Source organism: Aphelocoma coerulescens (genome assembly GCF_041296385.1).
Source record: "Aphelocoma coerulescens isolate FSJ_1873_10779 chromosome Z unlocalized genomic scaffold, UR_Acoe_1.0 ChrZ, whole genome shotgun sequence".
Taxonomy (NCBI): domain Eukaryota; kingdom Metazoa; phylum Chordata; class Aves; order Passeriformes; family Corvidae; genus Aphelocoma; species Aphelocoma coerulescens.
The window spans coordinates 25417195-25445074 of record NW_027184085.1 but is presented as its reverse complement, the minus strand read 5'-3'; the positions used below and the strand labels follow the sequence as shown (position 1 = coordinate 25445074).

Below are 27880 nucleotides of genomic sequence, written 5' to 3'. Positions count from 1 at the left end.
CGGTCGTGTTAAACTGCTTGTCCATGAACACCACCAAATCTTTCTTCCCCAAGGCTGCTCTCAACCCATTCTCTGCCCAGCCTGTATTTGTGCTTGGGATTGCCCTGACCCAGAATCCTGCACTTCGTCTCTTTGAATTTCCAGAGGTTTGCAGACATCCATCTCTTGGGCCTGTTCTAGGTTCCTCTGGATGGCATTCCTTCTCTCTAGTGTTCCCACCATGCCACACAGCTTGGTGTTATTGGCAAACTTGCTGAGGGTGCTCCCAACTGTCCATATCACTGACACAGATGTTAAACAGCACCAGTCCCAATACTGTCCCCTGAGGAACACCACTTGTCACTGCTTTCCACTCAGACATGGAGCTGTTGATGGCAACTCTTTGAGTGTAACCATCCAGCCAATTCTTTATCCACCAAGTGGTTCATCTGTCAATTATGTGTCTCTCCAGTTTACAGACCAAGATGTCATGCAAAAAAAAGTCAAATGCTTTGCAGAAGTCCAGGTAGATGACATCAGTTGCTCTTCCCTCATCCACCCCCGATGTAATTCCATTGTAAAAGGCCTTTGTCTTCAATAATTTGTTCTGGTATCGTAATTAGTTGTTTGTGGTAGTTTGTACCTCTATTTTTGCCTTTTTTTTCTTAAAAATTATTAAAGATTGAATCAAGAATTTTAATGTAATGCAGATAAAACAATGGAAAGCCATAATCTTTGTTTGGTCCCTAGTTCTCCAATAAAACAATGATGTGCAGACGGCAATTGCTACATATGCTGTGCTGTTATTTAGCGTGAGAGAGGCATTGGGTCATTTTCAGTTAAAATAATTTTTTATAAGCATTGGTTTTGTCCTAGCTTGATCCGGGTATCACAATCTCTGAGCCCATAAAATTACTTCTTGTCTCCTTTCATTATCCATTTAATAAACTTGAACTTTTTACAGGGCCTAAAAGAGGTTTGTATTTTAAAAAATATTGAAAATTTGTGCCTACAATTCATCTACTCTTCAGATTAAATGATAACAGTACCTTACAATGTTTATTATCAACAGTTGCTGTTTGTCAGCCATCACTGGCTCTTGCACATACAGTAAAGTATTAGACTTTTGTTCTTCTTGTTGTTTTAGATATTAGAAATGTAGTATGACTATTTTTAATAAAATGGCACTTCCACAGATAACAAGATTCAGAAAAGGACAGATGTAATATTTTTATTCTGTTTCTTCCCTCCACCAAGTGCAAAAATTGACAATTTGGTCAGTAATATTGATTAAAAAAAAAAAGTCTGGTCTGTTGATTTTTGGAGCTGTTGAAAACCTATTTTACTTTATTTGCCCATGCAGAAAAAACAATCTCAAGGCTCCTGGTAACTCCAGTCATGGAAAAGAGTAAGGTTGTTCATGTAAAGTGGAGATATTAATTTAGGAAATTTTTTTGTCATTTTAAAATTCTTTCTGGAAATGATATTAAGTAGATGTTGTGGCTTGACATTGGCTAAGCTAACCCACTGGCTAACCCATGAAAAAAACCCACCTACTTATTTTCCTCTGCTATGGCTGAGGAGAGGAGGGGGAATTGAAAACTTCATTTTCATGAGTTGAGATAAGGATTATTGAAAGAAAACCAAAATGCTTTCAGGCAACACAGGTTCAAAACTTTAACAGTATAAAGAAGACTTATTATTAACAGAACTAAAAGTAAAGAGAGTAATGAGAACCAAACCAAATCTTCAGAACGCCTTTCTTTCCCAGTCCCTCTCTTTTTCCACTCACAACACAAGAAAACAAAACATGGGCGTTTGGTCATTATTTCACTTCTTTAAAATCTTTCTTCAGTATACTTAAGGAAAAGAGTTTTTTCTGCTGTGCTGTGGGATCCTTGCCACGGGAGATAGTTCTCTTCAAACTTTTCTAGTGTGGTTTTAACTTCCACAAGCATCAGTCCTGCTTGAACCTGCTCCAATGTGAGGCCCTCCCAGGGGCCAAGCAGTCTTCCCACAACTGCCCAGCATGGGTCATTTTAGTTCATGGGGTTTAGTCTTTTAAGAATGAGCTGTTTGTCTTGGTTTGAAAGACAGGTGTCTGCTAAGGAAGGCAGGACCATCCCTTGGAATGGCAGATTCCCTCTGAGTTATTATAATTTTGAAATCAAGGGGCTTTTAGGCAAAGATATGGGAAATAGGAATAAGAGTTCTTTACTATTATATATCTATATGTGTATAACCAGTCAGACTAACAGCACTAACCATGGCAGTAACAGCAAACAATCCCAAACCCAGTCCCAGCCCTCTCGGCTGTCGGGCCCTTTCCCCTCGGGTGCAGTTCCGCTCGCAGCCGGCAGGGGCGCTGGCGGCTCCCGGTGAGCAGGGCAGGTGCGATGGTTCCCCCGCGGCTGCAGGGGGCGCTCCGGAGCGAGCTCGGGGAGCATGCAGCTGCTCTGGGGCCCTGGGATCCCGGGAAGGGATGGGACAAAGGGTTCACAAACCCCTGGGCAGCCGATCCTGGTGTCCGGCCAGACCCTCGGGAACAGCAGGCTGGAACGGCAGGCTGGAGCACCAGGGACGAGCACAAATCCCGGGTGACAGACCAGATGTATCCAAACGGGGAACCCCCTGGAGGTCTGGGCAGGCAGGGTGAGCACGGCTACAACATAGCGAAGGCCCAAAGCAGCGTCGGGGGCAGGACGGCCACGACCCAGCTCCCAGTGGGGCAGGGAAGGTGAGCTTGGGATCCTGGGGTTTCTCTGGCAGAAGGAAAAAGCAGCCGATGAAACAGTCTGTCCAATTGCCGGACTGACTGTCTGCACATCCAGGTGAAACAAAAGAGTAGACAGATGCACCCCTTATTCAGTGGCTAAGTCTTTTGTTTTTCTTAATTACCCAGCAGTTTGTCCCCCTAGCAACATGTATGGGGAAAATTCCTTAAACAGAAAAAAAACCCAGGAGAACTCCAAAAACCCCAACACTGTTCTATTTTGGAAGTGAAGGCTCTCTTCCTCTATTTCTAAAAGCAGGGGTCATCTCTCTCTGTTTACTAGATTACAGCTTTTCAGTATCCACGCGCTCCAGCGTGAGCACTCTTTTTCATGGGCTGCATGTGGATCTCTGCACCCCCCCATGCACCTCATGAATTATAGGGAAACTTGTATTATAGTCCTCACCACGGCTTGCAGGAGACTCTCAGCTCCGACGTTTGGAATGCCTCCTCCCTCTCCTTTTTTCACTGACCTCTGTTAGAAAGGAACTAACTTTTAGATACAATTAAATGAGGACAAAGTCCTCGAAGCAAAAGAAAATTGTTTATTAGTAACGATTCAGCTGAGCTGGGTGTGTGTCTCCCTCCCTCAAGAGCTGAACACACACCCCCACCATCTAAATGGCTATATTTTTACCCTTTCTGGACCGGGGTGGTCCCTGTCCCCTTTCCCATTGGCTGGGTTCTCAGGAACTTACATTCTCTCCAGACTGCCTACTTTTCTGTCCCCTCCCCCTCATCCTACTTCCTTTTTAGTCCGGTCTTCAACAGCACCCAGCTCACAGCAGCACCCAACAAACCAACCAGAATAAATTCAAACCACAAACAACAGCACATAGAACCAACAGCTTTTATTCTTTAACTTAATAACCTTTTGGCTTCAGCAAAATATCACCTCATCTCTAACACCTCAGTGTTGCCATGTTGGTTTTCCTCATGTGTCCTCACTTTTCCTTTTTCTCTGACATGGAAGAAAGTTGATGTCTGTAAGTTACAGCTGAGAGGTTGATCTCATCTGGGCTCTGCATCAGGGAATTGCTCGCCATGTCTCTTGCTGCTGGCCACATGGTCCCTGCCAGCACCACATGGCTGGCCCCAGCCGCGTGGTCCTCACCAGCACTGCACAGGCGGCTCCAGCCTCAGGAGGGCCCCGGCCACGCGGTCTCAGCCTCACTTAGGTCCCCACCGGGATGGGCCCCGGCAGCCACCCCACCACCTCTTGGTAGAAGAGAGAGAACTTCCCACGGTTTTTGCTTTCTTAAATATGTTGTCACAGAGGCCTTACCAACCTGTCTAATTGGGCTAGTAACCTGCCCATTGTCAGAGCCTTCAGAGACTTGCTCTGTGCCTGACATAGACGTTTTGAGCAGCTTTTCTCCCCCCACCCACAAAAAACTAGGCTGTGTTAATCCAACACAGTAGACTAAGTTGATAAATTTTTTAGTGAGTTAGGGCTTCTATAATGTCAGGATCACTACTTTTTCACAAGGTAGCGCATACCAGAAAAAAATATCCTGGCATCTTTCTCAGTGTGCTGGTGATCCTCTTCTGTTCTGAGGGAACACATCTGGGAACTCTGCCTGTTAGCAGAGATCATGAAGCACTAAAGCTTCAAGTTAGTAAACATCTTAATCCCAACTTTTACCAAGCCTTTAATTCAACTGATTTCTGATTCAGTGAACTCAACTGAATTATTGATTATTTGATTAGAAAAACGTTTCATGTGGCTGTCTGTTGGCAGTGATGAGGCAAAGTTTGGTGTGAATTTATCACATGCTTTCAGGCCTTTTGCAATTGCTTATTGTGAGTGTTTTAATTCTAAATGTCCATGAAAAGTACTGCTTATGTGTTTTTTCCAAAGCAAATGCAAGAGTGTCAAAGTGAGCTGCACCACAGCTGAAAGATAGTGCTGATAGTGTTAATGCACAGTTGTGCTCACTCCATGTTAATACTCCTGTTTAGTTAGTCTTTTGTGTTAAACTTCATGTTTGGTATCTAATGAAGAAATATACCAAACAAACAAGATAAAGCAGCTGGGGAAAGAAGAGGGTTAAGAATAAATGTATTACTCCTAAAAATTTTTAGAAACAAGTTAATCCTTTCCCACAGTTTGAGAGGCAAAACAAGGGCCATGGAGTATGGAAGCTTGCTTTGATTAAAGCTACTGGCATTTTATGTGGTTAAATAATGTACTCTGCTTTGAAAGAAAGACTTTAAACAGTGCTGGGTGTGGCATTTATTTTTTCCATGGGTTTGTTTGATAACATAGTAGTTTACAGAACATATAAAAATACTTTTCTAGGATACTAGACAAGTAACAAAGTAGATGGAAATAAACACTGAAAATGGTTAATACTGACTTTGGAACAGCTCTGCAGGACATCTTTGAGCTTCTTTTTCACAGGGAAGTGCAACAAAGCAAGTATTTATTTTATGTTCTTATAAATAATTTTCTTTATCTTTAAATACTGTGAATATTTTAGTGCTGCTGACGCTTGTGCTTAAATGCGCAAATAGCTTGGAGTGTCACAATTTCTCAAAGACTGTGCCCACGTATAGTTCTACACAGAAGGCTGGCTGACGAATGAGCTTACTTTATCAACACTGTCAGTGTCCAAGGGATTCAGCAAAGTATTTTTTGTAAAGGAAGGCAGACCACTGCTGTATTTCAGAAGTTAATGGAAGAAATTAAGTGAGAATATCTTTGAGTATTTTTATGAGAAGCTGGGCTTGAGGCAGATAGAAAAGTCTTTAAGGGTCTTATGCTGTAGAGCTGTTTTCAGTGAGGAGCTAAAAGCTGAAAAACTGGACCAGCAAATGTATCTTAATTGCTGTCCTAGATGTCTGCTTTATTTTGCGTGCAAAAATTCAGTCCTTTCTTCACCAACAAACTGCCAAAGCTTCTGTGTGCTTCTAGTCTGATCTGCCAGCATAGATTTTTAATAGTTACATGTATCTAAGTTGCAAACTTGTTTTATAATGCATTTTATTTATTTTTAATGATCTGGAGAGTTATAAGGGAGCAAGTTTTATTGAAAAAGTCTTTTAATGCAAGTGGAAGAATTGTAGCATTGATAAAAGTATCTTAGACAACATCAGTAGATATAACAGGGCAAAAGCTAGATTATGAATGATCTGGAACACTCACCAAGATGAAGTACTGTCGGGCCCAGTCAAATTTTCTTGCTACAGACAAACAAATCAATTGCAGCCTGGTATTTAAGAGAGTATTTTGGGACTGCAGGAGCAAAGCAATGTCCATTTCAGCGACTTAAATAGGAGGAGTATATTAAGTAGGTGATAGTCATCAGAAAATGCGGTAGTATCCATGATGGATTCTACTATGACCAGAAAAATTTAATAGCTTTAAAATATCTGAAAATAGAAAAAACATACTGAGATGTTTTATGGTGATAAAGTAAATAAGACCTGTACTTTACTTATATAAAAGCATAACCTTATATGTAATTAGTATTTAGGAAAGGTTTGAGATTTTTAATCTATTTATTTGGGGTATATATTTCTTTTAAGATAGGAAATGTTCTTTGTTTTCTAGTGGAAAAAAGATATTTTTGTCTGAAAAAATCTGGATACTGTTAAATATATTACCCTATTTTTACTCCTTAAGGTCGCATTAAACATCTTAACCTCTGACGATTTCGTGGGCTTAAGTTCAGAACTTCAGTAAGAAACTATACCTCTCTTCATTTACAGGGAGAATGTGTGACTATTAAAGAAGATGTGATTCTTTGGAGACATTTTTGAATATGTGGGCTATAATTTGACATATTTACAGTGTCTAGTGTTCCAAAATCCTAGCTGAATCTTTTTAAAAGTGAATGTATCTGTGCATATCTCTCATCACTTCATACTTGCATGGTCTACCTTCAGCAGGTGCATCATGCACCATGTAGACAGGCAGAGCCATTTGTTACAGATACTTACATTTATAGACTAGAATTATGCAGTTGCTTAGTACTTTTTCCACACTTCTCCTACAATTTTCACAAGACTGCTACTTTCTACACAATTTGATGGAAATAAAGACTAGAAATGTGGAGTTTGCTAGAGAAAGAAGAAGCATCCAAACCAGTAATGTCGTATCAGGCAAAGCCAGTTGAAGTGATGTAAGCTATTCATTTGGAGAGTCAGCAGACAGCTGAGCATGTATCTGTATGTACTGTTTATGTTGGCCTGCCACTTAGCTTGTGAATGGTTAAAACCAGCCATATCTCATATTCTGTTGTTTATGCAGTTAGAGAGAAAATATGGAGTGAAGCTGAAGCAAAAGCGGGAGTAGAAAAGGATGAGAAAAGGGGCTGGGATTGTAACACTGTAGATTGGTGCGTTACCTGACATTATTTTGTTACTCCCAGACCTCACACTTTCATGGATCATAGCTGAAACTTGAAGTGTTTGTTATCATACTCAGGTGTTGCAGCCTAGATGGATCTCTACCTTGAATCATTGCCTTTGGTACATGTTTCCCATCTCTTTTGAAAACCTGTGTGTTATCAGAGCAATGAAAAATATTTTGTAACTGGTATTTGCCACCTTTCTATTTTAGAGGAAAAAATGTGGTCTCTCCTTCTGATAGTAAATATCTTAACTGATAAATAATTACTTTAAGGTTACTCAGGTTATGATCCTTTTCTGCTTTGTTTTTTCTCTGTAAGCCACGTAGAAATACTGTCCCCTGAGTATAGTGTACTTGCTGTATTCACATAGTTTGTACCCAGAATACCAGAAAAACCTGAAATTAATGTTTCCTTTGAACTGGCGAACTGAGTGCAGGGCTGGAAGCCTAGTAACAGAATCAGGATTAAAATTGATTGCTTGTTTAGATGCTCTCTTCGTATGTTAATTTCTTCATCTGAAAAAATTCTTTCCGAGGAAGTGCTGCCTATGTCGCTACTGATAATTGTCATTATTTCTGATGCCACTATCACCTCTACCTTTCCTTTTTTCTCCATAATTGAATACTATTGCTGTGCTATAATTTTCTTTTTTTAACATGTTTTTTTTTTAAAAAGAAAGATTTGGTGAAGCCTTCAACATCTCTAGAAGCTATATATCAGCCAGGCTGGTATATCATTCTCAGGATGTAACAAGGAGTAGTCAGAAATTCAATGATTGGTGTGGTGGAACCGTATTTGTAGAATTATATTAAAGGATAAGGTTTTACCAGTATTATTTCAATGTTTTCTGTCAGACTGACATGCTAACTGGCCAGTTCTATTTCCTGTCCCTTATCCTCATTTTGGCAAAGAAGAGCTAACCAAATCCATAAACTAAGATTTGCTTGTAGCAATTTGGTACTAGCATGATAACTGTATCACATGTGTGAAATTTAGCTTAAAGAAAACAGGTGGTCATCTTTACTCTGCATTCCTCCAAGTAAGGTATGCTTGAATTTGGGGTTTTTTTCTTCTTTTTTTTTAAATGTAGAATAAGAAGTCCTTTTCTAGGGAAAAAAAATTATTGTTTTATAAAATCATTTCTCATGTATGGGCAGGCAATAAAAATGGGAGGTTAGTGTTAGAAACAAAATATATTTGGGCTTCCTGGCTTCTGTTGACAAAATATATTTGGGCTTCCTGGCTTCTGAATTTGAAAGCTGGAAATATTTTACTTAACATATCACAGGATCAGATGATAGCAAGAAAAAAATTGCTTATATGTTTGTGTACATACAAAATTGACCTTTGTGATGCAGCTTGACATCTAAACACTAAAAGCAGTCATTTGTTTTGACAGCAGAATTAATTGAGGCTAAAACAGTCGAAATTCCACTTGTATCAAGCTGTTCATTAGGAACTGCTGTCTGGCTTTAGTGCTGTCAGAAAAATAACCTGTTCTGCTATGATTAAATAGCAGAATGATGGTCGGTCCACTGAATTTGAGAGAGAGGTTGAATAAACTTTCTACTGCGGAAACAATTCAGAAGTGACACGCTGCAAGGGGGGTCAGAATGTGCATTGATATCCAGCTGAGCTGTCAACTGGCACTGAGCCAGGCACGCAAAGCTTTGCCGTTTGAAGCAGCATGTGAAGCATATGCAGTTTAAAAAAACTGTCCTCCTTTCATGCATGATTTAGACTCAGAGACAAATTTTATTTTTGTTGAAAACAAGAATATGGTTTGTTATTCTATTTGTAACTACAGGTACAGATTTACGGAGTATTTTTAAAAGCTTTTTCTTGAAACAGATATGTTGTTGTTTATAAGTGTGCATGCATGTGTGTAAACTGATTCCTCAGGTTGCAGGGAGGGGCAGTTTTCAGGGGGATTCTGAGTGTCTGAGTGCTTCCAGTTACTGAGAATTACATGCAGTTAACACCAATATAATGTTCCTTTCTGTCATGCATGCCCTCCTTAAACTAGAAAGGAGATAGTTTCCAAAAGCAGATGCAAATGTAAAGCAGTTCTTGATTTGTTGACTTCTTGATTTGTTTACCTTTTTAGCTCTGTGGGATTTTCCAGTTCATTAATATACTTACTGGGGGCACTTTTTCAGGGTATGACATAATATTACATTTTTGTTGCTAGTAATATTGGTTGACTTTTGCATTTGACTTGTTTATTTAAAGAATCCAAAGAGTAAAACCTTTTTTTTCCTCTCAGTTGAGGAAAGTGTGTATTATTTTATTGTTTAGACATTAGCAAAACATTCTCCCAATGTCTCCCTCACAGAGGTTTTGTGTAGAAGTTATTATAGACAGGCTAGAAAACCTGTATCTAGGATTTTATGGAGAGAGGTTTTGTCTTTTTTCCTAAGTAACAGATATAAGATAGCAGTTTCTGTAGTTGCTTTTAATATACCTTGAAAGTACTGTTCCCATACATGTGAGCTAAATATATAGGAGATTCTGTAATATAATTTACAGTGCAATTACCTTCTTCATTTGTCTGTCAATAAGAACAGTATCTCCTTATTGCTAGCTATATACTCTGCCATTCGTGGCATGGAAGCTCACATACTCACATGGTACTTGTAACAAGAAAAGCATTACATGTAGTTACTGAACAGTCTAGGAGATGCATCCTGAGATGCAGACTTACTCACTGGTGCTTAATTTATGCAAGCGTCTTGTAAATTATGAGATTAACTACAATAAAAATTTTCCATTTATACAAATTACTTTTTGTGTTCCAGCAAACCAAAGCTGCTTTATTTTCAAGAACCTAAGAATGACCTAGTCCTGGTGTATTTGCTTCAGTTTCTTGTCAATTAGCAGCTGTCTGCCTTCATGTGTTTGTGAAACCATCCTCTGTTTGCCTTTTCTTTTTGTCCTTATCTGTCCCAGCTGGTAGAATACTGTGAGCATTCAAAAACTCATTGCAGCTTGCAGTGATGGCTTGGTGGGATTTTTTATGTACAGTTAGAGGGGTTTGCTGATTTTTGATGCCTGCTTCCTTTGTAGAGTACTACATTCTCATTAGCATCCCGATAGCTAGGTATTTATTGTTAGGTGACTGAAATCCCACTAGATACTCATATCTCTTTCTGTTACAAAGGCTAAGCTTCATTTATGCACTGTATTTATTAATTTTTTCTGTTCTGTGTGTCTACAGTATCAAATACATGCAAGTCTATGTAGACATATTTGAGGTGTTAAAGCCAGCATTACCCAATGTATGGATTAATTTAGCAGCAGGCAGAGTAGACTTTGAAAGTTGCACTCTCCTTGCAACAGAACATTAAATCAGACACCTTTGCAAGGATTGGACTAGATCTCAGCTATAACTTTTTATTTACTCTGAAAAAGTCTTAATGTCTTTTTGATTTTTACAGTACTACTGTAGTTTTAGAATTTGTTTTTGTGTTCATATGAAGGTTTGAGAATAGGCTTCCTTCTCAATTCACATTGCTGTCTTGTTATGAGAAAAAACCAAGGAAATTTCAGTGCTTTGATTGCAGTACTGCCACATAGCAGTGTAATCACCATTATCACCTGCACTGCAGTATGGCAGCATTTAGATGGCTCTTTAAGTGCCTTAGGCTACCACATGGCATGGACTCTAAAGACTGCTTCAGGGAAAGACTTCAGTCCCCAACATCAGCACTACTTCTTAAATGTGAAGCAACTGCTTTTCGTTCTTTGAATGTTGCAATGGGCAGTGAATCCGTTTACTTGCATCAAAAATTTTAGTCATTGTAATCATCCAGATTTTGAGATGAAGTCCTTGTTGGTGTTAAGCCTTTGTCTACACTACAATCATTGGGCTCCAGTCTGTTCTGAAAACTTTTAGCCTCATAGAGGTAATGCATCCACTTTAAAAACTTCATGTAGTTGTTACAAAAGTTATTGAGATACCAGGATGTAAGATGTCATGCTTTGACTTCTATCTGTATATTACATCTATCTGGCAATCTCCATTAATGCCAATCCACTGGTAGTGCTTGACTATAGCAACTAATGACTAAGGAATCAGAAAGACAGACATTATGGTATTTCAGAGGAGAAAGCTTTTGAGTTCAGGTTTTTTTATGGGTTTGGTGGATATTTTTGCAGTGCTAGTGCAGCTGCTTTTGTTCCCATGTTATACAAGGACAGTGGGCAGTGCTGGAAAACTTCTTAAGAAACTGTCTGAATTCCTTATTGATGCTATGCTCCCATAAAAGTATGTGTGCCTAAGGCCTTCTGGCTGGCTAGGAGACTGGAGCTGGCTCTAGCAGAGGACAGTGTGGTGACAGCACACAATTCTGGCTGGACAACAGGATTATCACCTCTTTGGACGCAAAGACATCGGTCTGCAGGAGACTACAGCTGTTATGCAGGCTATTGAAAGCTTCTCACAGCTATCTTGTTTTCTAAATTAGTACACTATAGAGGAAATGTCCATTTCTGAAATGCTTGACTTAAAAATACTATGCCCAAGGCAAAATATAGTGCTTTTCCTATTGACATATGGGAAGCAGAACTGTTGGGAAGTCTGACATTGCAGAAAAAAACTTGTCAGGAAATTTAAAACTGCTACAAATTTCACTCTGCTCCATTCAAAATGGCAAACTGTATGAATTTGCCTTAGCTCTAAGCAAATAATGCAACAAGGCAAACGTGTTATATTGGTGAGGGTGGGTTAAATACAAATTTTACAAAAAGAGTAGAATGCTGAATTTAATTTATTAGTATTTGTGGAGTAATTAGAAACAGCCACTGACATGAATTTCTGAAATTCCAAAGGAAGAAGAGCCCTATACAAATTTGAGTTAAGTAGGAAAGGTAAGTTAGGATCAAAATAGGTTTTTGAATTGGAACTGGTTCACACGATATCTGTGTGTTTCTGTAGTACAGAGGAATGTGTCTTCAAATAAAAATGTTTTAGAAAGGTGTAAAAAACCCACTTTTAAAGGCAAGTGTTTTAGGCAAGCATAATGGAAAAAATAAAGGAACTTGGCTGTCTTGTTAAAGCAAATCTTTCCTTTCTGCTTGTTTTAGAAGTGAAAGTTAAGATACTGATCTGAAATATACTATATATACTATACTTTGGCCTTCATTATTTTTTTTTTTAATCATTAGTGTAAAAGTCTTAAAATTCAGGTGATCAGTCTTAGCAGCTGGAAAGGATAAAGAAAAAGGTGGAATTCTGAAAATGTCTGAGTATTTATTCCTCTGAAAATATGTTTAAGTCTCAGTGTTTACAGGTTACTTTCTTTTGTTTTGGGGATGAGTGTTTGTGATTGTTTTGGCTTTTTATTTTATTTTTCCTAGTGAAATGGGAATATGTATAGGAGCAAGAAACAGAAGTAGTTGAATCATTAGCAAAGTGATGAAAAATGTGTTGTCTGAAGTGTAGTTCTGAAAAAGTAATGGTTGTGTTCTTCACCTCCTATATTTTATGGCATTTTTCTGAATTTCTTGCTTCATATCCTTTGAACAATAGAGTTTAAATTTGTAAAATAAAATGTTGATTAAATCAGTGTGGAGATGTAGACATGTACCGTTCTAAACATCAGTTTTCCTGGATTTTTTTTTTTTTCTGTTCTTTTGTTTTGCAAGATACCCAGGTTTGCTTCTTTTTGGAGCATACTGACTTTGTTTTACTGTAAATTTAGTGAGAGCAAAGGATAAAGGATTGCAAGACCAGCCTAAAATGCTCATGTATTTACAACGTGTAAGAGATTGAGAGAGCTGTTAGGAATTTGCATCTTGTCTTGCTATATTAAATAATTAAACTAGCATTTGAAGTCATTTACTAATTGAAATTTAAAGGGCTGTTAAGACTTGAGATTTTTCTTTTAATATTCTGCCTTCAAGAGCATCTTTTGGAGGCCAAACAAATACATTATGATAAAAGAGATATTGATGGGTTCTAGTCCAAAATTCTCATTGCTGTTTTACAAATACTTAGATTTGTTTTTACTGATAGGGAAAACTTTGCAGACTTAGTCTTAATTGCAATAAATATAAATCAAGACTTTGAGCATGCCATAATTTTTTTATAAAAGCAATTAGAAGTATTTTTTCCCTCTGTCCTACCTGCAATGTTATCTGTGTATAAACTTGTGTGTATTCTATCAAAATGTTTGCAGAAAGGTAAGTAATAACCCCTGTGGCACAGTGATAGCATGCTAAACTTTTTCTTCTAAGGGTACAGCTACAAGATAATGAAACATGGGCTGAAAGAAAAGGTGCCTGCCTGCCATGTGCTCTCTGTTTTCACTGTACTTCCACAAGGGCTGGTATGATTCTGCCATTCCCTGAACAAGGTCCTACAGAAACTCACACTGCTTTCTGTACACTTGCTCCCTAAAATGGCTCATACTGGGATTAAATAAATCCTAGACCTGGCCAGATTGAATAAATGAGAGTTAGGTCATCAATTTGCAGCGTCAACTGACTGTTATTTTGTGTCAACTATAATGTGAGGAATTTCTTTAGATCCAAAACTTGTGTTTCTGCCTTTTTTTTTTTTTTTTTTTTTTAATCCTGTTGAGTCTTAATGATTTTTTGAAAAAAATTGTCCTCTTTATTGCTTTAGTTGGCTATGGAGAGGAAACACTAGAACTAGCAATGCAGAGATAGCAAAAGTGTGACTTTCAAAATTATAGCTTCTCCTTTTCATTTTCACTTATATAACTCTTGTTCATTAAAAGAAGAGACATTGAAATCCTTACACTGATGCTATATAATAGATGCAATTTTGAATAAGGACACCAATTAGATGTTGTAGTAGCATAAGCAATTGAATTGTAGTTATATGATGACTAGTATTTTAATTTTTCAGTATGAAAGAGTGAAAATACTGGTTTACATATATGATTTTGCAGTATCTTTGGCCATTGGCAGAGTAATTGTGCCTTTCAGTTATTACCTACATTTGTAATTGGATTATCTCACATTTTCAGGAAATACTAGTTGCCATTAAAATAGATTAAACTGGACCTAAAGTTTATCTTCATTTTCATTTCTTTAAGGCCCTATTGAATTTGAAGAATGTAATGCATCCAGTGTAGCCGAAGGTAAGTTGCCATAGCATAGTTATTTACACAAGAATGCTGTGGGTAAGGACCTGAACTGTGAAGCAAAGGGTACACAATGTCTGAATCTGTATAACTTTAAAGTATAACTTTAAAGTATAACTTCAAAATGCTCCAGTAGACTAAAATGCAGTTTTCCTTTTGAGAAACAGACTTCAGTGACAAGAAGACCCATAAAACTTTTATAAGACTAATGCATAAAGGTCAGATAATTTGAGTGTTTCCTACAAATATACTTTGGCTAAGGCTTTGTCTTTGCAGAGGTTTGGATTTGATTCACTTATGAATGTGTTGTAGCTTAATTTACAAGTGTCAAAACATGGCCCAGGCTCTTCCCATTGTTACTGTGTCAGTTAAACGAAGCCTAATGTAATGTTATGGTTGCAAAGTCTTCCTTTGTTGGTGCAGCTTATTTTCCTTAGGGGATTGTTTTAAGTGGTTAAGAACTGCTTTCTGTCCATAAGCTATGTATTTACTTGTGGAACAGAGGAGTCGACAGTGTAACTATAGCATCCAAAAAACTTTTAAGTTGCCAAGACTGCAGCTGAGACTTAAAATCTCTTCTGTCTGAAGCAGAGAAGATCCGTGTTCAAAAATTACTCTTATGCTGCATTTGCCATTGTTTTGGGCTGCATAGGGCACTGAGAGAAAATAAAGCCCAGACATTTAAAAAAAATCTTGAAACAAATTATGTGCCTCAGTATATATGACTGACTCTACAGCTACCTGATTTGAGAAGTTTGGAGTTACTTAAAGTTTCTAGGAGAGGAGAGATTCCTTATGTGCTGTATAATGTATTTTTGTAAAGGTAAATATAATAAAGTGCTTGAATTGACAGTGGTTTAATTTTGGAAACCAGATTATTTCTACCACTCTGCTCAACATCATGCTGTCAGTAGTATCATGCATCAAAACAGAACTGTAGACTAGTTGGATCAGATGCTTGCATTTAGTCATTTTTTTTGGCAGTCTGCTCTGCCTCAGCAAACATTGTGAAAAAGCAGATGTGGCAGTAAGTCTGAGGGAATATTTAAGTGTATTTTAGTTTTAGTACATTAAATGGGAATGAAAACAAACTTTTTTCAGTACTGTAGCTATATGTATCCAGTGATAAAAGCAGGGAAGAAACAAAAGGGGAGAAGCATACGCCAAACTCAGTGAGAACCAGTCTTAGAGCCGGCTAGAGCACTGGGAAATCATAAATTCACATCAGCTGGAAAGCCAAGAAACAATCTCATTTTTAACAGGACCAAGATCCTGCTTTTGAGGAAAGATGGGGCCTTGCAGCTGCTGGGAATATGCAGGGAATTAACAACAGGGTGTTGAACTGCAGTAGGTGGAGAAGGCCACATTCAGTTTCTCATCCAAGTGCATTGGCTGTTCAGGATTGCCTGGAGCAATAACTCCTGTTGAGTTTTTGTGAGCAGAGTCCTGTTCCTCAAAACTATTAAAAAAACATAGTCTGTATACCCAACTTGGAGATGTAAATCAGTTTTTAAGGATTTTATTACTAATGTGTTGAACCATATTTTGATTTCTTTTTTTTTTAATTGGTATTTTACCTAAAACAAATTTGAATAATGTTCCCTTAATTTGGCTCCATACCTATCTCCACTGCATACCTGTGGAAGCATTTAAAACATTGGCATTCATATGCACCTGTGTCTGACATTGCTAAATATGCATTTATCTCTTTGATCTATAAATGAAAAATGTTTGTTCCATAGGAATAAAACCACGGAAAAGGAAGCCTTTTGGTTTACCAGGAATAATGAAAAAAGAAAAAGATACTGAATCTGTGTAAGTGCATTTCCACCCTGAAGCTTTGTTTTGTATGAAAACTTGTAATGGGGATAAAAATGAGCTGATATTTAAACAAAAAAATGGATTTATAACAGCGGTTTAAAGGAATTTGATGGATATGAAAACACGACAGTTATTTACGATTTTTATGACCAAGGATTTTAACATAAATAACAAAAAATAATGTACGTGTATTCATAGCAGTCTACTCATGTTTCATTCTTTGGTGTGCGTCAGTAAGTATTTTTCCATTCTTCTACATTTCAGCATTGTAGGTAATGTAATTCACATTAGTCCTAATAAAATAATATGTCTGTACATGGTAAAAGTACTGGATGGCTGTGTTTGCAGAATTGAAGCTTCAGTTATTCTTCTGTTAGAAGAACTTCTACATAGACTGTTGAAGGACAGAAAAGTCTTTTAATGTTTATGCAGTACATCACGAGTGCACTCCCTTCTCATGCACCATCATTCTAACTCAGGACTGATGTCCCAAATATACCGTTTGCCATATTCTTTGCATTGCTCGGTCTCCCAGGAGTTAAAACTCTCCAAAAAGTGAGCTTGAGTAACAGTTCTGAGGCGAATTAGTCACAGTGTCTTTATTAGTATTTATGGTCAATGCATTTTTTTCATAACTTCTACATATATTTCAGGAAAACAGCTTACAATTTGACAAACTTAGCAATATAGAAATGTTCCCAGAGGCAACATCTGCATACATGCTTTTTAAAACTACTTTCTAAAGTAACATTTTACCAGTGTTAGTTTTTTTAACATACTGCTGTAAAATTGATGACCTAAGAACAGTATGTGCTTATAGTATTTTGTTTCTATATTTACCCACTACAAAAGTGACTAGATTCTGAGATCAGAAAGAAAAAAGTATAATGGCATGATGTCAATCTCCTAGGTAATGTGTGCCATACGCTTTTACAGAGATTCTTGCATTAAACCATAACCACTAAATGAACTAGAACTTCACAAATAAATAACAAAGGATTCATTACGTGCATAAAATATTCTAATACTTCTTTTATGTATTCTTCTTTTATACTTCTTTTATAGTACTCTTTAGAGATATAGATTGCTAGTCTGTATTTTGTCTGATTTCATCTTCAGCTTGATGATCCTGTTACAGACTGGAAATGATAAAACTGTCATCAGAAACTTCTCTGCACAGAGATGTCAAGACCTCCCTTGGTCTCATGTTTTATTAGTCTGTAAGCTTGTTTAGTTTGTGTAGGGCAGACTTTCCACATCTAGAAAAAAATCTCATGGTTAGTAGGCTTTTCAGTTTGTCAAGACAGTTTTTAAACTGTTGGTGCCTGAACTGGTGGTGTGCCTAGTAATGGCTTTAATTCTGGGAAATACCATACATGGTGTATTCTGTTACATATTGCTGTAGTTTAGCCAAGGATTTCACTTCTAACCACTGCTTTGCATGGTTTGGTTGTTCTAGTTTTTATCTACAATCATTAAATTCTCTTATTAAATCTCCATTTTCTGAAATACTACCTTATACCAGAAGCATGACCTAGTTCTTAAATTTTAAAAGAATGATCATAAATCTAGGGATTTAAAAGTACTTTTGTCTACAGCCTGATATCCTCATTTTCCACCTCACCAACAGTTGCAAACAGTTGTGTTTTCTTTGCATGTATAGAACAGATCCTGAGAGATGCTGTTAGTTGCTCCTTTGAATGATAATAGTTCTGCTGTTTCTCTTTGAGATCTGTTAGCTCACTAATTTTTAAAACCTTCATTTTGGGCTGAATTATAATCATTCATTTGCCTCATATTTCACATATCTCAACTTTTATGGACGTCAGGCTGTCTTGTTTGCATACAAACACTTTTCGAAACCACATCTCTCAAGGGAAGAATATACTTTGTCTCTTCAAGCAGTGAAATATCTTTCAAAACAGCTCTATTACTATGAAAAATGTCAATCAACTAGAAATCTGGTCACATATGTCCTCTTTTGTGTAAGCCCTTTCAGAGAAGATGGAATCCTTCATCTCAATGTCATTTCCTTAACATGCTGTACTGAATTTTATAGTAGTGCTTCCATGTTAGCAAGTTTTTCGTACCTGTTTTTAAGGCACTGTAGTAAAAACTACATTTTTTACCTTTAACCCATTTGTTTTTTCAGATAAGATGTTCTAGATTGTAATAAATCCGATTTTTTTCCATGTTCTTTTTTCTATAAATGCATATTTAGGATGTGCAGATTAATGATATAAAACTGTTGTTCAGTCGCACCATCACTATTTGTCAGCGTGCAAATTAGAGAGGACTTGTATGCTACTCAAGTATTCCCACATTCTGTAAATGTAATTGCTTCTGCTTTTTGAAGACATCAGAGAGAATCAGTGTCATTCATTAGTTTAAGTACTACTGCTCAAATCGAAGTTGCAGTGGAAAAGTTTAACACTTGCGAATGGTGTGCTTGCAACCACTGCATTTCTGCAGACAACTTTTTAAATTTTTTTTTAAGCGCTTATTAGGAGGGTACTCATTTTGTGGAGCCTCTTCTAGTACTTTATTGCAACTGTGCTTGACACACATGAACTAAGAATGAAACTCTAGAAGAGGAAGCTCTGAATTCCTCTAAAGAAAATCTTAATTTCTTTGGGAACTGGTTTTTGTCCAAAAAGTTTTGCACTTTCATGTGGACTATTTTGTTAGAATCGGTGACTTCTACTTACTGCAGACATCAGCCATGAGGACCTGAATCTTAAAGTATGTTCATCCAGAACACAGTGGTAGTCCACACCTTTCTGGAGTTTTTGGTTATTATTTTTTGATTCTTTTCACTAGTATGTGAGTTTGATTTTTCATAATTTCTTTTGAGTTTTAACTGTCAGCTGTTATTTAAGTCTCATTCAGTTGAATGTGGATTATTTAAAGTAAAAATTTCAAGAGTCTGAAAGGCAAAAGATTTAAATGCACTGTTTCAAATTAATTTAAAATATTGAAGGAAAAATTGTATGAATAAAATAATTTGTGCATTTTATAATTGTAAATTTTCTTTATTTTTTTTAATAGGGAGTGTCCAGATGCAGACTCAGTTGTAAGTAGACTTCTTCCCAAAATAAATGCATATGCTAATACTATCAAGCCCTACAATCTGATGAAACTTAACTTACATACAGTCCCTGCAATACATTATTTATCTGATAGAGGATTTAGTATTTTCATAGCATAGTCAAAGTGTTAATTTGTGCAGTATATGATCTTCAGCAGTATGTACAAACAAGTGTCAGTAATGCATTTTTGTTTCCTAACAATTTTAGGTTTTAAGCAAGGTGTTTTTACTGCAAGTGTATATTACTTTATATTTCAGTTAATAGTTTAAATTTTTTGGCTAATAGATTCTAAGAAAGAAAAATACTTTATTGTGGACTTAACTTTGTATCATCATATTCCTCTGCTTACTGCTGGTTCTTTTGAGAAATCCTTCTGATATTGAGAATGTTCTGCTTTACTACTGCCAATAGAGTGTGGGAATAGACTTTTTAAAATATGGCTTTAAATGCAGTATTTCTAGATGCACTTTTTTAATGGTTTGGTTTTCATTACTGTTAGTTAGGTCTGTGATATGTTTTACAATTTTTTTTAGTCAATTCGTCAATTAGTCAATTAGGTAAGTGGCCATTGCAATTTAGTTTGAGTGGCCAGGTAAAAAAATTAAACTACGTTAATTGTTTTTTATTTCCTTAATTTGATCTTTTCTTTTTATGCAAACATGTATCTTCTCTTGAATTAGTACATAACAAAGATTGTAACTCCCTATAACTATATATGGGAAAAATTTACAGAATAATCTAAGTGATTTTCTGTAGACTAATTTGGTTTTCATTTATTTATTTAGATGCCAATTATATTACAAATTTAAGTTTTCAAGTTCACTTATTTTGTGGATTTTCTTATTTTTATTTGCTAACTAGGAGGTTTTAGTACCTAATATTAAAACTTGTTTTGAGAAACTTGATTTGAAACATCTAGTAGAACCATCCTTCTAAATGGGGAAAAGTAAGTTTTGCCACACAAGAGAACTATATGTGTAAGAACATGTGTAATTCTTGCCAAGACAGTTGTTTTATACTATGCAGTCATCTTGACTTACAGCAAATTTCTTTCCTTGTGTACATTTAAAAGAAAATAACTATCAAATGATCCTTATAATTATCAAGCTTCTCATGGAAGTAAAATCAGGTTGAGTCACTGGAGTGAACCGCAACTGGATCTGACTTGCAATGTTTAATTTCTTTGCTTGTTTTGGTCTCCATGTTTTTTGAAAGCAATTAGTTCCAAAAATTTAGCTATAAATTGGTTGGACATTCTTTCTGGCTGCCATATGATCATCTAGGTTAATTGTTGACACTTTTGTTGTATTTTTTTTGCCTACTTAACATTTTATGACTGTATTTGGAGTTTAAAATTTGGTCTATGATTTCTTCTTGCTTTTTTCAAGCAACAGTGGTATTCTGTAGAATGATAGAATGCTTTAATAGCAGAAATCATTACTGTAATTCTAGTGAAAAAATTATTTGAGATATGAGATTCGTTTCACCCCTTACAAACAAGCAATCCGTTGTGCTTTTATGTTTTAAGGTTGGAGTCCTCTTCTGAAATGTCTCATTTCAAATGGTTTTAATTTTTCTTGGTTTTTACTTTTGAATTTCCTTTCTGTTTGATTTTTGAAACCTGATCTAAATAGTTTAAACCATCTATATTATCTCTACGAGTATTTGTTTTTATGGATATTTGCAATAAATTACACATTTCAAGAACTTGAACTTGGAAAACTATTATTAAACAAAAAAAAATTAAAGCAATTATAATTTGTGTTTGATTGCTAGGAGATACTGAGAAACAGACCTCAGAAAATTCAACTCGAGATGTTCCAATTATTTTGTCAGTTTTGGTCGCTTACAGAAAACCTGTCTGGCATATATATATATATATATATATGATTAATGTGATCATTTTTTAAAAGGTGGCTTTTGTTTATTTTTGAAGAATTTTAATTGTGTGAAAGGAATGTAAGAGATAATCACTCTACAATTATATGTAAACATAAGTACCAAGGTAAAATATTGAAAAATTTTAAGTTAAGGATCTAGGAAGAGCTGACTTCTATACATTATCTACTAGTTCTGTGTGCTACTGTGGATCTTTGAACATACTATGTAGTCAATACCATGGAGGCCTTCTCACTAGTCCAAAATTTATAATGCAGTATTGTATTCTCCGTTTCCAAAAACAAAATGGTGAGGTGGTCCTAAAAAAATGTCTTTTGTCCCAGAATGGACATTCTCAAATTTATCTGTGGTAAAACAGATCCGCTTATGGTCATCCTTTTCGTAGCTGTCGGATTATATATCCTGAAAAATAAATTAAGAAAATGTTAAGTCCTGTAAGTATTTTTTGGTAAGAGGTCTTCCTGTGCTCATAAGTAGGCAGCTGTGGACTAAGAACTGGTGTTTGTTAAAAAGGTTGACCACTTCAATAAGCAGTCTCTGCTTAAATATAGGTGACAGTATCTCATGAGATTTAAAATTCCCGAGTTTTTTATATGTCAATATGTAGTGTAACTTTAATTAAGCTAAACCTTGATAATTAAGAAAAGTGGAAAGTTTGTAGTAGAAAGAGATAGCCACTGAAGGCTGACTCTGTATGGGGGTTTTGCCTTAGAAAGTTTTTATAAAGGCTGAACTAACTGTCTTGTTTCCCATGAGTTTGTCATGTCTCTAGAGATGTTCCCTAGGAAGATAGGAGGTCTAAAAGAAACTTTCATTTTGGGCAAGCTTTTACAAGGTTCCACTTGTGTCCAGCAAGATCTGAATTGGGATTGTAACCTTTCCCTTGGCTGGGATGCTTGCTGATCTCCTTCTTCTACTTCACTGCCTATTTTCATGAAGACCGTAGCAATGTAATTATCTTTGAGTTCTCTGTTCTGTCTGTCAAATCCATTTGAAATTGTCCAGTAAGTTCAAAAGTAATTAAGAAGGGAGTCACAGATGTACAGAACATAATGCTGAAAGTTTTTTTTTCATGGGAAACTGAAATGCCAACACATATCAAGGCATCCAAAACTTTTCATTAACCTCTTCACATGCGAGTGTAGCATAATTACAGTTATATAGAATTATGGACCACTTTTATTGTTGGGGACTGGTTGAATTTGGAACCATCAGATTCTGAGAAGTGGAACACAGGCGTAACCTAATATTTAGTGAAATTAAAATATTTTTCTTTATTTGCATTTTACAGCATTTGATTTTGAATAGCTGCTATTCATACAGAGGACAAGGCTTTCTATCACAGCACAAGACAGGGGCATTTTGAATACCCATTTTTCTTTCTTTCTGCATTTCTAACAATAGGAGAAACTGACTGTCTACTCTCTTCTTCTGTGTCTTTTGGGTTAATAGGCACCCTAAGGAGAGGAGGCCAATATTCTTCTTCTGTCTTAACCTAAGGGTATGCCAGAGTCAAATTTTCATCTCAAATATGTCTAAAGTGGAGAGGCTTTTTGTTCTCTTGTTCCAGCCTATGAGATTCAGCTGCTTACTTAAAGTCCTCACCTGGATTACGGGAAGTCAGTTGAGTTCTGGCAGAAAAAAGTAGAGTGAGCTGTTCAGCTGCACTGCATCTTGAAGCATACCTTCAGGAAAACTTGATAAGGAGCTCTCATAACCACTGTAGTTATCCCAGGAGAAAAGGAAATATGAAGAAATCAAACTGGAGCATAGTGAAGGTTTTTCGCTTCTTGACTAATGACCAGCCTGTCACCAGCACAGAGGAAGGGCCAAATGAAGTAGCTGGACTGCAGTTTGCTCCATATGTTCCTCCCTTGTCCTTTGTATGTAGCCCAGAGACACTAATGACATGGTAATGGTGTGGCTTCTTCCATCACTTTTGAGTGACAGATGGGACAGAGCAAGGAAACTGAAATAAATTATTCAACAAAACTAAAAAAATGTTTTGTCACTGGAATGCTTGGTCCTCAAGCTTCTTATATAGGCAGTTATATTTTATTTATCAAGGCCTTATGCTTTACTTCTTCGAAAAACTATTCACCCCAGAATGCTTGTAGAATATACCAAGACAAAGACAAAGGTATACACCTAAGTTTCTGGTGTATGTTTAAAGCTATATAAGATCTCAATTAATGTGTTGTATTACATCTGCAAACACAGGGAAAACTGTCACTTTTAAAGCTACATGTTTAATTGCTTAACAGAACCTCAAAAAGGCGTCCTGGAAGTCCACCGTTCCAGTTACTTCTGCAGAGTTCAATTTGCATGCATAATGAGGTTGTTGGGATTTTTTTTGACTGCAAAGACCACTACACGTGTGTACACATGTGACCAGACCTTCATCCCCATCGTATTAATACTAACTTTTCCCAAAGGCCAAAGTTTGCAAAGACCATCATCTTGTGTGCTGAAGTTCAAAAATTATGCAGGTATACATGCAGGGTGTGAACTTAACCTCTGATCAGCATGATAGGCAAATCAGAGCTTGTCTGTGTTGTGTGCCTGATACTTAAGACACATTGTTTCCATGACGTAATATATAGTTCTGTAACTGTAGGAGTGTGGAGAAGGGAGGAAAATTAGTCAAGTAGGTGTACATGCCTTCATTAGCATCAGATTCATGAGTATGGGTCTCTCTCAAGCTGCTATGTTATCTACCACTGTTATTAAATGTAGATTTCCAAATAAAATGTTGGTATTTCAGAAACCAGCACATTCACCGGTTCAACCATTCATAATATTGAGAACAGTATTTTGAAATTACTACTTATAAGATTGTGAGGTTCCGTTTTGCTTGTATGTGACACAATTTGCCTTTGTCTATTCAAAGGTATATCAAGTGTCTCTTCCACCCATTTTTTATGTTGGTTTACACAAAAATATAAATTCAGTGTCTCATTAATTAAAGCAGGTGTTAAGAATGATCATAAATTGGCACAAGATCGATCTGAATTACTGAAAAGGCTGGAAATAAAAAGTAAATTATGTCTGTATACGCTGTTGAGTGTCAGATTTTTGAAATTATATGTATTTAAATTTTAGATATTGGAAAAAAAATTATGTTTTCTATACAGGGCTAGAAAAAAAGTGGTAACATAGACCAGCTGAAAAAGAAGGAAGGAATTTTCTTCTCCTGTGTTCAGAACTTAAGCTGTTAAGTATCCATCTCTGTTATGTACATGAAGTTGTGAAAACTGACTGCATGCTAAAGGGCTATTTCTGAGGAACAGATGATTCAAGTATATTAGCAAGACCAGAAATAATTATCATGAAAGTATTAAGAAAGAAAGTAAGACAGTTTAAGATTTTATTGCATTCTAAGGACTTACTTCATCCTAGAGATTATTCAGTAAATTAAAAATAATGCAATGAAAATAACTTCTACAAACTAAGTTCTCTCACAATTTTATATCAAAATAGTTTTTCCAGCTACATTGCGTGTGCTGTGTCAGCCCAGTCATAATATACTTTACATATATGGCCCAGCTGTAAGAAAAATTAAATGTTGTATATTTAAGGATTTTTATTGATTTTCAATTCATCTTAACCATGAATGATCCTGATCTATGGAAAATTACCTAGTGTGACAACTAAAATAATTTTAGAATTCAGAATTTTTAGTGTTACAAGAAAATATACTTACCCTTTAGCTGTATGTTTTTGTTCTGTTTACTTTGATGTCAAGTTTCATTAGTGGTTTCTGGTATATAAACAAGGTCAGCTTGAGGTCAAGCGTAGCTAAGAACCCTGATTTGAGCAAGTAGAGCTAAAGTATTGGACCGTGTGATTGTAGTCTTCCTACTTTTTGTTGTTGTTGTGCTTATTTATTTACTTATTAATCAAATAGCAGTGAAGTCTAGATCCTACAAATATTTCAAGAAATTCCATCTATATGTTCTATATTTTAAGGTTAGAGAGCTTAAATGTTGGGTTTTGGCCTTAGTTTGATGTAGTATTTAATTCGGTACAGTCTTACATCTGTGCAGGATTCTATTTCTTACACTTTTTTTAGCAGAAAGTTTGAGCTATGTGTAAATTCCATTTATTTTTGAAGTGCTAAATTTAGGGCGCTGTATAGAGGAGAATCTTTCTTAGTAAATTACCAGACATCCCATTTGTGATATATGTAAAAGAAACAGAAGGATAACTACATTCTAATCATTTTAATGTTTGTCTTCTGTACTTCAAAAGCTATTCAGAGATATTCTCTTTAAACTTGGCTTCAAATTTTAGCTGAAGTCATGAAGTTCCTTGCTTGTCCACTTGAAATCACCAGCGAAAGTCATTTTGTTGTATCTCATGACTTCTAATGAATTACATTTTGGCCATACTGTGTATACATATCTGTTATATTATATATATTTTTATATATACGTCTCCACAGTCTAATTTTTATAAGATATTAATAACTGCTGAAATCACTGCATTTTGAAGACACCTTGGTTGTGTTTTTTTGTGATAAACATACTGAAACATTAAGCAGTTCACAAACACTGCCTATGCATACGAAGTTGTGAGTGGATGTTTTTCTTCTGAGTGGGGAAAGTATCTACGTATCCACATATATATAATATACATGATGTGGGGGTTTTGTGCATTTTTAAAATTTAGATAATCTTGGAGATTTGTGTCTCTCTGCTCCAAAGTTTTTTTAATGAAGTTATATGCTTAGCTGAGCATTCTAAGTTATTTTAACATCATTCTTTCAATTTCTATCTAATTGCCTGCAAGAATGAAAAAAAAAGAACTTGTCTTATGTTCCCAGATGCTTATTGGCTTTGAAGATTCAGGATAGTGTTGGAGATGTGTAAAGGAAAACTTTGGAATAAAATTTTGAGCACTTGTGATGTGGATATTCTTTTCTGAAGTAACAGTGCAGGCATGCTGCCTTTTCTAGGGGGAGTGGAAGTTGCAATCTGTGCTTTTGCTTGCATATTTAAATATTGACTAGTACTTAATACAGGTTTTGCCTCTGTACCATCAGAACATCTTGTGTCTTAGCTGAGAGCAGTAAAAACTGAGAAAATTTTCTGGGGCCAAGAGAATGGTAGGCTAATTTAACTCAGTCCTAAAGCTAAACTAATGTTAATTTCTGTCCTTTTTGATAAAGTAATTGATCAGTAGTTAATCAATTGGTAATTAATTAGTGATTGATTAGTAAAAGTTGACACATTGCAAACTTGCCAGTTTTCACAGGGAATTTAGAGCTTCTTTTGTTACATTTTGTGCTGAGGTATCTTGTCACATAATTTCTGAATGACAGGTCGTAACTTCAGATAACTACTAATGTTGAATAATGTTGCAATTTTAAGTTGTCAATGATGTAAAATTCAGCCTGATGTAACAACCACATTGTTTTTTAGTTATTTGTCAATAGCATAATTTTTGTTGTTGTTTTTAGAACTTTCCTGATGTAGATGATGAAGGATACAGCATTAAACCAGAAGCAACACAGGATATCCTTTTTACTATTGTTATGCCAAGTTATTTGATGTTACTACAGTTCTTTGGAGAGAGGAAGTACTGCCTAAAGAGTTAAGGAAGATAAATGACATTTATGCCTATGTTGCAACCTTGTATTCTTACATTCATATCTTTTGTAAAATGAACCAAATTTTTCCTTAGATGTGGTGTTACACGTTGAATGTTAAAGATTAGATTAGATCAGGTCTCTTTAAAAGGAACCGTAAAGAACTGGGAAGTTCCCTTAAGGAAACTTTAAAAGGACAGTAAAAATAAAAAGAAAAAAAATAGCCAGAACAAAATTTTCCATGCAGATCTCTCTCCTTGAAAAGATCTCAGAGAGTTTATAAAATAAAATCTGTAAACTTTTTAAATTGTATGGAGTGGTTATCTGTGCAATACCTTCACCCTCCCATTTTTTTGTAGTGCTATTAAGATGATTGGGAGCTCCAGCAGTGTAGAAATAGAATTTCTGTTACTTAATGAAGTCATTACACCACATGCTGTTTCCAATTGGTGCTTTTAGCTTTTACTGTCTTTTTAATAGTAGCTTTCATATACAGAATAGATTTTCTTCTGAGTCACATTTATGGAGGCTCAAGATTTTTTCTCTGCCATTCCCTGTTGCTTTGGAGGAAAATTCTTGTCCTCTTTTTTCCCTACCATCACAGAGGAATGCTCCTCTTAATAGCTGGGTATAATTACCATAGATCTAAGCAAGCCTAGTATGTTAGCAAGATAGCTAATTTTTGGTAATGTATTCACTGAATTTTCTAGGTACTTCAGATAAAAAGTGAATTTAGGCTGTGAAATTACCTTAAATTGCAAAAACTTTTAAGCAGTTAACAGCTCATTGCAGTGGGCCAGTTCATAATAATAACTTGTTTTCATCGACTTTGCAGAATATGCCTCTAATGCCCACATGGAAGAGTCCTGTAGCAACAAAAGCAGTTGACGTTATCTCCTATTTACAAAAGTGATATAAGAGTGACAGACTTTTATCCAGTTCTGAGAGGAGTATTACTTCATGCTTTGCATGTATTTCTGAAAGTGAGAGAGAAGAAAACAACATTATACTTGTAATGAATGACTCATCTGGACATCCTCTTTTTTTTATTATCTCTTTTTTTTGTTGTGAAACAAGAGAAAAGTGTTCAGTGAAAAATATCAGTGATTTGCAATCTGTAATGAGACAGTACTTCAGCTTCTGAAAATTTTGAACAGATTCAAGCTCCCTTCCTCTTTTTCTCCCTTAGCCTCTAGAAATTTATTCTGTTGATGGGAACTCTTGAGATAATTTTTGGAGGACATTATTTAATTATAATG

At 36.0% G+C, this 27880-nt stretch overlaps 1 protein-coding gene across 6 annotated transcripts in view; it reads left to right on the top strand.

Moving 5' to 3' along the window:
- The window catches only part of FCHO2 (FCH and mu domain containing endocytic adaptor 2), an 85715-nt gene that overhangs the window by 28722 nt on the left and 29113 nt on the right, over positions 1-27880 (top strand). For all 6 annotated transcript variants that reach the window (XM_069002379.1, XM_069002381.1, XM_069002377.1 and 3 more), the window contains exons 9-12: positions 14175-14219; positions 15965-16037; positions 19092-19116; positions 26493-26550. In XM_069002379.1, the coding sequence (XP_068858480.1) occupies positions 14175-14219; positions 15965-16037; positions 19092-19116; positions 26493-26550 (201 nt within the window). The remainder of the gene's footprint in view (positions 1-14174; positions 14220-15964; positions 16038-19091; positions 19117-26492; positions 26551-27880) is intronic.